At 32.0% G+C, this 10,774-nt stretch overlaps 2 protein-coding genes across 18 annotated transcripts; both read right to left on the bottom strand.

The window, feature by feature from the left end:
* Positions 1-966: 966 nt before the first annotated feature.
* Positions 967-5,245, bottom strand: LOC100802983 (uncharacterized). Of its 16 annotated transcripts, none has more exons than XR_003264480.2 (7): positions 5,060-5,245; positions 4,818-4,898; positions 4,617-4,700; positions 3,485-3,561; positions 2,957-3,075; positions 2,773-2,864; positions 967-1,172 (listed from the first exon to the last, which is right to left on the bottom strand). XR_003264480.2 is itself a non-coding variant. In XM_006595871.3 (6 exons), the coding sequence occupies exons 3-6, from the start codon at positions 4,116-4,118 to the stop codon at positions 1,101-1,103; spliced, it is 288 nt and encodes a 95-aa protein (XP_006595934.1). In that variant the 5' UTR covers positions 4,119-4,700; positions 4,818-4,898; positions 5,060-5,245; the 3' UTR covers positions 967-1,100. The 16 variants fall into 16 exon arrangements, 4 of the variants coding, with proteins under 4 accessions (XP_006595934.1, XP_006595933.1, XP_006595932.1 ...); XR_005888467.1 differs by having other exon boundaries at positions 2,957-3,026; positions 4,114-4,700; XR_005888459.1 differs by having other exon boundaries at positions 4,114-4,700.
* Positions 5,246-6,491: 1,246 nt separating this feature from the next.
* MYB164 (MYB transcription factor MYB164) lies at positions 6,492-7,490 on the bottom strand. Of its 2 annotated transcripts, none has more exons than XM_003545232.4 (2): positions 7,191-7,490; positions 6,492-6,774 (listed from the first exon to the last, which is right to left on the bottom strand). In XM_003545232.4, the coding sequence occupies exons 1-2, from the start codon at positions 7,460-7,462 to the stop codon at positions 6,750-6,752; spliced, it is 297 nt and encodes a 98-aa protein (XP_003545280.1). In that variant the 5' UTR covers positions 7,463-7,490; the 3' UTR covers positions 6,492-6,749. The 2 variants fall into 2 exon arrangements, with proteins under 2 accessions (XP_003545280.1, XP_006595936.1); XM_006595873.4 differs by having other exon boundaries at positions 6,666-6,774; positions 7,219-7,490.
* Positions 7,491-10,774: the final 3,284 nt, after the last annotated feature.

Genomic DNA, 10,774 nt, shown 5'->3' on the forward strand with positions numbered 1-10,774 from the left:
GGCCAGCAGAAATTGTTGATTCAAATCAAATTGCAAAACTAGAAAATTGTTGATTCAAAAGACAAATCGATTTTTCCAAATCCATGGGAAGACAGGTTCAGCAACGTTACGTCATTCATGTCATTTTCACTAAGTGTTGTCGAATTAATAATAATATATGAACCACGCTTTTTTGGGGGAGGTTGCTTTTTTTTTTTTATTTCAAAATGATATTTGCACATACGTTAACGTTCATAAACTCTTCATAGACTACACTTATCTGAACCATTCAGAAAATGTGTATGAAAATTTAATGAGTAATATATGTATGTAACTATCAGTACTCTTATATAAGATAAAGAATAACAATAACGTAATTCTTAATTGATCACCCTTTGAATTTGATAGAGACTGTAAATAAATGTGATAGAGTAAATGCAAGGAGTGATCAAGAAGTACAGAAAATGGAATGCAGGTCACCTCATTAAATTATGGAGGATTCTTGCCAACAAATAATCCATGCTTCTACAAGTCAATACATGGAAATACCAACAACCTGCGTCACTATTGGCAAATTACCTTCATAAATTTAAATGCATAAAAACTATTCAAAATAATTCAAAAGTGAGCATGATATGTAGAACCCAATATCAAAGATTTGGGTTATCCATTTGGCAAATTACCTTCATAAATTTAAATGCATAAAAACTATTCAAAATAATTCAATCATAATGTGCCTTTTCACAGTCGATGACATAACTGACTAACAACTCCGAGGCCAAAAGTGTCCAAGAAGAAAAATTTAGAACAATGACATCCTTAATTTCAGTATGGAAGTATTTAAAACCACCCAAACTCCTTCATGTTTTCTCTATGTATCTGAATCTGATTAAATTCATTTCCCATGACTGGAGATGTCAACATGCAATTCTTATTCTAATAGACCGATAAATAGTCGCAATACAGTCTTATGTTACTAATAAAATATGGCCCAATTGATTAACTTGAATCAGAATACCCAATAACTATGACAAAAAGACAGCACTGTGTTTAGAAAATTGTTGAGAGAAAAGGTTAAGATTCTGATTCACAGATTAAGCATTACTTAACACTTAGGAGTCCTACAGGGCCTCCTTCAACAGTTTTTCAGTCAGAGCTTTGGGGAGTCCCATCATACTGTCGGTTGTCCCAACCTGCAAAATGCAAATACAAATTCATTTAGAATTCATTTACTATTGATAGGAACTAGAAAGTAAAATGCCAGTAATCTTGTCCCAGTAGGAAACCAGCTAGCCATATAACCTGCATTAGACTTGGGCAGGGCATCAGCACATTTATACCAATTAACTTATTAAACTACATTAATTTAGGCAAACATGGATGTTTCACCAAGATTTCAGGATAATCAACATGCAAATTCATCCATGAAGTCAAATCCCAACTAGTGGGAAAAGTCTTGGTTGTCAATGTCATAGTTTTGCTTCAGTTTATGAGGTAAAGAAATAAATCCATAGCTTAATTAGATATGCTCCAAAGACAAATCTCTAACCAGCAAAACTTAAGCATATTTGAGATTCCTTTTTTAAAAGCAATAAAAATATAGTTTTAAATGGTGAAAACTGGATAATGGAATACTGTTACTTCATACTAAACAACAGTTAATTGCTTGGTATAAACTAGACTATTAGTGTGCAGACAGGGCCATGAGTTTGATTTGTCCTTGTCCCCCAGGATCAATGCAGCATGTCCCCTTATGACTATTATTAAGATGCACTGACATTCCTAAGTATGAAAGAGGAGTCAACCAACCACTTCTTTGACATATGGAAATATTAAAGGATGCTCTATTATCAGCCCTCCAGCAACATTGAGAGTAATTCCCTCATCAACCTAAACACAAGTCCAACTTTAAAATAAAAAGGTTTCTCTCATTAGTATTGTGAGAAAAGGTCAGAATAATCAAGAGTAATAATAGAGGTTTTGAAATTGTTATGGAAACAGAAATCAGCGGGAAAGAGGGAAACATATCCTATAAGGTTGTAATTCTTTCAACGTGATTGGTAATTGCTAAAATCATCAAGCAGTGCAAGTTGTACAGTTGTACTACTTAATGGAAACAGAATAGTGGTAGCCGGGAAAACAAAATCTCACATAGTGTATTAATGATATCAATGGGATTGTCATCTAGCATGCAGTACTTGAAAATTGTTAATTGATATTGTACTTTTGCCACTCAAGCTTCATCAATGAATTACTTGTAATTTTTTGCACCAATTAAAAAACTGATGGCTCAGAGATCCAAAACTTTCTCGGGTTTAGTAAATGACTAGCACCAAATGCCATCCTTTCATCCTTCACTACTAATGACTTTCCACTGCAGCCAATCCCTGGAAAATTTTATCCCCAAAAAAGGAACAAGGTGGAGTGCAAAGGTCATCTTAGATTCATTTAAGGTCATGTAAGTAATACAAGCCAGCTTCTATACCAACAAAGGATCATTCACAGCTAGCTATCTGGAAATGGATATTTTACATTGAAATAGAAAAGGTTAGAACTTATAACCACTTTTGAGTTTTGATGTCACCATTTTATCAGAAGAGTAGGGAAACTTTGTGCCTAATTATTAGCATAGTTGAAAGTAAAGGACATGGAGTAAGAGTTCCCTGATTGTTTATTGGACAAGTATTCATATCACATTGGATAGAAGATCAATTTTGGACTTTTGATCAGACAAAACAGGAGATAGACTAAATAATAACCAACCAAGATAGCAAAGGTAGGGGAGAATAATACGTCTACACGATCCAAATCTCCTTTTCTCAGTCCTGTTTTGAGGTTAGTAACTAGTACAGATCCCACAGTTGCAGCAAGCTTTCCAGAATAATCTGAAATTGTATAAAGACCCATTAAACATGAATATATAGAAGGAATACACCAATTTATTAGTTGAATTATATGAATATAACATTAAGCAGACCTTTCAAGAATTGTCGAGCTTCTTCTTTGCTAGTTGGCTTTTCCCTAATCACACCTTCATACACCGCCACCTCCAAATCACATTTGACAATGAATGTAAGCCATAAGCAAACTTTGACTCTGAAGAAAAGAAACTTGACAATTTCAGCTACAAACTAGTCTTGTCACCATAAGGCCATTTATTAATGAGGTAGCAAGCACAAACTTGCAATTTTGGGCATTAAAGAGAAAGGAAGTCATTTAAGATTTCTAAATACAAGAATCAATTTGTTCGGACACTGGACATATTTTAGATTATTTATAAACACTAGTCAATAGTCCATGAACAAAAAAAAAAATCTTTATTAACATCCACAAGAAGCATGGGAAAGAAGGAGGGAGATCGTTAGGAAGGAAACAATGATAGCATTATTGAATTTTTACTAACTTTACCTTCAAAACTTTTTTCCTAAAGATGTTGCTTATGCATAGTGATGTTTTGAAGACATACAATGGCAAACTAGAAAAGAAATACTAATATGATGTATACTTGGTCAGAGGTAATTAATAACATGGGCACAGCATCCTTTAGGTAGTCATCAACAAGGAGTCTTTGTAAAATGGCTTCTGCATAAGGAAAAAAATGAGAGCAGCTAAATAAGCGCCAGAGTATCAGCTGCACAACTATAAGAGAACAGTAGCATTTTATAAATGTGTTAACAATTACATGACCTCACCAGGTAACAACTTCAAACAGAAGATGAAACAAACTGAATCCATTGAATAATTTTTAAAAAAAATAGAAACCACTGACTGACAGTCAAAAACTATGAGCAACATGATACCCTAGAACTAACTACTATTTGGTATTGCTCTTAACTTATTTTATAAGGAGCAGAGTAGTCAATAATACAAACATGTCTTAAACAAAATAGAAGCACACAGAATCAACCCCAATATCAACAAATAAACAGCATAAAACCTCTTCTTTTGTATTCAATTTTAAAGAACACTTATGCAATATTCATTCAAAATGTTAGAAGGATAGTAGCTGATAGGAACCTTGCCTCTTCTAGATGGGATAAGCCCATTAAGGTTTATCAGCGAAGGCCCAGACCCAAGTGAGTCTATGTTAGTTGTTTGTAAGTGTGAGTAGGGAGGGTAGATTAGGAAACTCACCTCATTCAGTTAGTTAGTGGAGTATGTGTGTGCGCACATTCTGACATTCTGTCATATATGATTCTGTAATGATATGATTCAGGATCATCGATTTTGGGATCCTTAGTGGAATTTGGGGAGCAGAGAGACCCTCTCTCTTGCTTGGAGAGCCTTGGCTCTTGGCTAATATCGCTTCCCTATCTTGCTGTCTTCTCCTCTTCTTGTGATTTGCAAGTACCATAGATACAGAACATATCATAGCTTAAGGATACTATCATAAATTTTGATAGTTCCATCAGAAATACGGATGAAAACTGAAGTGTTTATGGTAATCTCACCATGACAGCATTTGGTCTGTACTTACGGAAAGGTTAATATTTCGTAATTTCTTCCTAAGAATGGCCAAAGAAGCTGGATCTGTAAATTACAGACTGGAGTACACACTATATCCTCAATTAATAAATGGCCCAGGTGACAAAGAACCTAACCACCACCAAAACTTAACTTGGGGAAACGCAACATACTGTGTCAGCTGCAATTAAAACAGTTGGTTCATCACCCCTCTGTTGATTAGTGGTAGTTTGAAGTTTGGATATAATGGCATTGGCCTGACACATGTAATTCACATCCACAATCAGAGAACAATTGATCTTAAAATACACCCTTCCATTAAAAGACAGAAAAGGCACCAAAACAGTTGACATCAGAAAGCAGTTATAGTATACCTTTCTAAGGTTTCTCTACTCTCTAGCAGAATTAGTACATGTTCGGAATCCATTATTTTGAGTAAACCACCATTATGGTCCCTGAAAGTATATAATGCTGTCACATCAATCCTTAAAACTAAAGAAATTCCAAATAAGTGCCTAAAACTTCCAATTGTTTCATTTAGAACGAGTGAGTATTGAGTAATGTAATGTAATGTGGAGAAAATTTGAAGTGGAACCCTAACTAACAGTAACAGTACCTTGTAGGAAGAAGTGGAAGGTTCCATCGCAAGCTCTCCGACGAAATCAAATGGATGGCGGGGAAAGGTGCAAAATAATGGATTGGAATTTGAAAAGGGAAGCTAAAACTGCACACCAACACAAATTAAAATGCAACTTGGAATTCTGAAATTACAATATCTACAACTTTGTGCTGCGTTTCTTTCTACAAGTATATTTGTAGAAATATGACAAAAAAAAAACTGAAATCATATTATATTATTAGATTTTATTATTATTTAGGTCCATGAGTGAGTTTGAATCTAGAATTCATCATGGAATCAAATATCCTAAAAAAATAAAAAATATAATAACATTATGTTTAGTTTAAATATATTTTTAATTTTTACTTCCCATAAAATTAATAAATCTTCATTCTTTTTTCTTTTTGAAGAAAACAAATTTTGATTTTGATTCTTATAAAAAAATCATTTTTTATTTTCTCTCAAAAACATTGAAATTTTGTTTTTAATTTCTACTATTATGTCAAATTCGTTAACCAATGCGATTAACAAAAGGTCAAGTAAATATCATAAGTAACATTTCTTAGTGTTGGTAGTACAATGTTAGCTTGTAATACCTCCGAAATCATTTCTAGATTCTTAAAATAAATATTATTTATCTATCTTAAAAATGAACTTTAAGGATTAAAATTAATGATTTTAGATTTTAGAATGATGAAAGTAAAAAAAAAATATGGGACCAAAACAAAATTTTCTTGTTTGTCAAATTTATCATTTTAATATTAGTTAAAATATATGAATTTTCTTTTATCTTTATTTTTTCTTCTATTGGTTCTTTAAATTTATTTTTTTTAAAGTGATATCCTTCATGACAAGTTAATCCTTTTAAAAAATTGATCATTTTGTTATTTTTTGATACGATTTTAAATATTTTTCTAATGTTCTAAACAAAAAGACCGTAGATATAGTGACAATAAGTTGAAAAAATGAGTCTCATGAATAATAAGAAGAAAAAAAATGTGATATTACATTTTAAAATTTTTGGTTGATCATGGGACTCACTTTTCATACATGTTTCACCTTGTTTATGTCTATTTTTTTTGTCCAAACATTAGTTGATTCTCATAATTTTTATGTAAATTTCATATCTTGAATCAATAAATAAATATGTTCAAAATCGTATTCAAAAATAAATAAAAACATATGAATTTTTTAAAAAGACTAAATTATCATTAATTAAATAAATAAAGAGATCATTTTAGAACTTTTAAAAGTTTGAGAATCAATTTACGACCAAAAATTAAGTTAAGAGATCATTTGTATATTTTAGCCTTTAATATTTTGCTCATTTCTCTCTCACTATGTTTTAGTTTGGAAGGTGTACAAGATCTTTTTTTATCATTTATATTCATCCAAAAGAGAAATTAAAAAGAACTTGACAGAAACTAGATGCTCTACCATCAAAAGGTTGGTATGTCCTCAAGATAATTTAATTTAATTATTGTTACATTTATAAGGATTACACGGCATGGATACAATACAAGACATATACAGAAAAATAAGAAACCAACCAAAATTAAATGACACTTGATTTTGTTATCATAGAATGATGGAACCAAGCTAGGTGTGCATCAAGCATGCATTTTAATCTTCACTTAGCTTGATTGGCTGGTAATGAGCTAATATGCATGTCTCTCTTTCATATACTTCAGTGGAGGCTTAGAACCTTCATCCTGCATGACCATGAACATACATAATCAAACTCAAGCCACATTAACGAAGAAAATTATCTCCATGTTAGAAAAAGGAACAATTACATAGATAAAATAAGTCTATGAATAGTCCCTAATTAGGTGTGAAACAGAGCAAACAAACACCAATAATAAAGCAGAAAGAGTCTAAATCTAAATTATATAAAATGAAGTTTACTTGGGTTAAAGAACTACAAATTACTACTTTGAACAAATAAAGACAAACAAAAGTCTATATAAACAAAGAGGATTAAGCACAAAAGATTGAAATCAAACTCCTCAGCACTTGCATACATTTTTTTCTTTTATGTTTATTTGTTCGATGTGGGGCTTTATAATTCTCTAACACTGTTTAAGCAATATAGATGCATGAGGTTCAATAAAAATTTGATTTCAACCTTTGTTCTTCATCCATGTAACTATAACCTCTGATGCTGCCTCCTCCTGTTGCAGCAGCATTTCTGTAATTGGGCAAGGGCACGTGACCTTCTTCAATCTGCTTCAAATCATCAACGAGCATCTCATAGTGCCTTTTCACTTCCTCCACAGTCTTACCTCCCACCGCCCTGGCCAAGTTCTGCCACCGATCGGGGGTATCCCTGTCGTAGATGGCCAAAGCATTCTCAAACTTTTTGTTCTGCTTTGTTGTCCAAGCTGAGCTTGAGGCCATTGAGACAACACTATATATGTAAATAATCAGAGCTACGAGGATAAGGAGATTGTCATTGGTAATAACCTTTATATACTAGTGGATGGTCTTGGGAAAAAGTGTGTGAGTTGTAGGTTAGGTCCTTGTTGCACATTCTAGTTATTCATTTTCACCAATAAATATTTTTATAATTTTTACTTCATCATTGTAACATTCCATTTTTTTAAAAATAAATAAAAAGAATTTTATTTAAAAATTAATAGAGTTTTTAAAAATTAAATAAATGAGAAAATAGTTTTTGTTAATTAAAATAAGGGTATCATAATATTAGAAAATAAATAAAGTAAAATGATGTTTTAAAAAATAAAGGGATGTTTTAATTGGTTATTTATTTAATGAAAGAGTAAAATAAAATTTATTTTTACAAAATAATAAAACAAAGAAAAATAGAATAAATAATAAGCTCAGAGTACCATAGCTATAAATAAAAATATATTATGTCAGTTTTTACATTTACGATACATTTCTATATTTTCTCTTCTTCCTAAATTCGTTCTCTCTTCTCCCTTCCAAAACACTTTTTTTTCTCGCATATACTCAAAGTTGCCTTAGTAAAATTACGATCTCAAACTCGTTAACTATTGGATCATTCTTAAATTTAAAAAAACCCTTAGGAACTCAATTTCACACATTATCACCGTTGTGATTTGAGAAATAATGTCTGCAGAAAGAGAAATGTCCTTCGCATGGAGACAGTGGAATTGAGGCTCCAATCATTTCTTCTTTTCTCTAATGCTTGAAAAACTTAGAAGAAAAATCAGAGGAAAAACTTAAGGAATCTTAGGTATGCGCTACAGATGTCATTATCGCTTCTGGACTACACACGTGAGCCCGTTTAGAGGTAAGAAATGAGTTTATTGCAATTAGGGTTAGAATGAACATGTGTTGGGATCCTTAGAGGATCAAATTGGGGTTTATTTTGGGATATTTATTGTATTATAGTTCTGTCTTTATGATTATAATCACAAGATTATTATGTTTGATGATCCAATTGATACCCTAATCCGAATTGGTTGATAAAATTGAGTGTTCTTAGTGTTTTCGTGTTTTTGAACCTATGATTTTGATTCCTTTGATTTTTGATATGATTATGTGAAATTGTTTGAGGGGTTTTACTCCCTATGTTGTGAGAAACATTTTTGTATAATTTGGTTGTGTTTTGGACAAGATTTACTAGATTAGCGTGAGAATTAGATTGTAGGAAACATTTTTTGTCATATTTTGGTCTTATGATCTTATTACGTGTTGAATTATAAGATACATGTGTATTGAGATTTTGTACGAATTGAGTTGTGAACTATGAACTGTACAATCACAGAACAGTAAGATCTTTTAAGGGCGACGAGTTAATGCACGACGAATGTTGTGATGGGATCAACTGTAGGAATCCGGCGAGTTGAATCACTTTGAGGCACAATGAGTTAAAATGATTTTGAAAACAATTGAGTAATTGTGTGTATTGCATAGTTCAAACTCCATTGGCACGTATGATTTTAAATGTCTGTTTTAATGAGATGATTAGTCATATGAACATAACATATTAATATTATTACTAACATATTAATATTATTATTGTGTGATATGTATATAATGCATAAGGTGTGATAACGTGATGTCTTGGGATTATGAAAGTGTAATAAATTGTAAGTGATAAGTTGAGTATGTGTTAAATTGTGAGATTATACGTGTATTGAGATGTTGTGTGTATTAAATTGTGAGCTATGAACCCTACAATCACAGGACTATAAGACCATTTAAGGGCAACAAGTTAATGCGCGACGAGTATTGTGATGAGATCCACTATGGGAACCTGATGAATTGAATCACTTTGAGGCACGATGAGTTAAAATTATTTTGAAAAGTCATGTGTTTTGCATATTTCATAGATAGAGTCTCCTTGTTAAAATATTTTTTGGGTTAAACCTGAATTAGGAGGGAGAGACCCTGACAGACTCTTTAGAGTCTAGGCCTTGGGGATAAATACACTCGGTTTGAGTGCTCTTTTAAATCTGTGTCGATCCCACATGATTGGACCATTCTCACAAAACAGCGTGACTCTGACTAATCTCCCTATGATTTTATCTAGTGAGAATGACCTGACTTACCAGTGTGTGTAGTCTATCTTGTCATGTACTTCTAGGTGTCCGACAAGATTTTTCACTGACATGATATCACATTGCATATAGGATTGAGTCTTAGTGTATCTATTGTATAACGTCTATGTAATGATCATTATGACTTGTTAAGTGATGGTGTGTAATGAATTGTGTAAGTGTGAGATGTGATATTCTATTTAAGATATGTTGTCTTGAATATGCGATTAATCATGAAGGCGTGGAATGTGATTTGTGATTAACTTCTAGGACAGGTGATGTTACGTGTTGAGTGTTGAAATGATGTGAACTGTGCCAAAGTTGAGCCTTGTTATACCTATATTGTTGTTATAATTATATTATTGTTATATTTATATCATACTTATATGCTTTCGTTTATCTCTATTCATTGAGGAATGTGATGACTCACTTCTCATGTGTTGTTTGTGTTTGGATCCTATAATGATCTCAAATCTTATGTTCGTGGGAGCACATAGCTAGGTGGATTGCTTTAAGAAACCTCATGCTAGAGGACGCTGGAACATAATGCTTTAATAGGATGTGACATTGGGACATGAATTTTTGTTTTAATTCCATGATGTTTCGAACGTAATATTTTACTTTATTTTATTTTGCTGTTTAACTTGAGTTCTTTTGTAAACTTGAACGACCTTATTTTGAGCTGAAAATATTTCTAAGAAATTTTATTTGGTAACAATGAAGTGAATGTGGATCTTTTACCTACGTGGATTTACTTACGATTTTATTGAATAAAATTGATTTAATTAAATTCCGTGTTTTATATATTTTTCCGTTTATATGCATGCTGGGATAGAGAGTGTCACAATCATATACTAATTGCATGCAGTTAATTCCTTGAGCGTCCTAATTGCATTTAATTCTGATTTTATCTATTTTAGTGATTTCTATGTCTTTTAGGGAAAAATCTTCATGTGGCCTAGAGGTACATGAAATACCCTTTGATTTCTAAACTTAATGGTGAAACAAGTTGTGAAAAATCTAACAACTTTGTAGGTAAATTAAACGAGTTTTCAATTAAGTTTAATACTTAAACTTTAAGAAATTTTGTATTAAAGAAATCTATAAGAAATAGTAGAAGTTAAGTAATAAACTCATGACTCTCGCCGACTTTCAGTTAACTGAAAAAGTTATTACATTC

Source organism: Glycine max, chromosome 14 (genome assembly GCF_000004515.6).
Source record: "Glycine max cultivar Williams 82 chromosome 14, Glycine_max_v4.0, whole genome shotgun sequence".
NCBI classification, from domain to species: domain Eukaryota; kingdom Viridiplantae; phylum Streptophyta; class Magnoliopsida; order Fabales; family Fabaceae; genus Glycine; species Glycine max.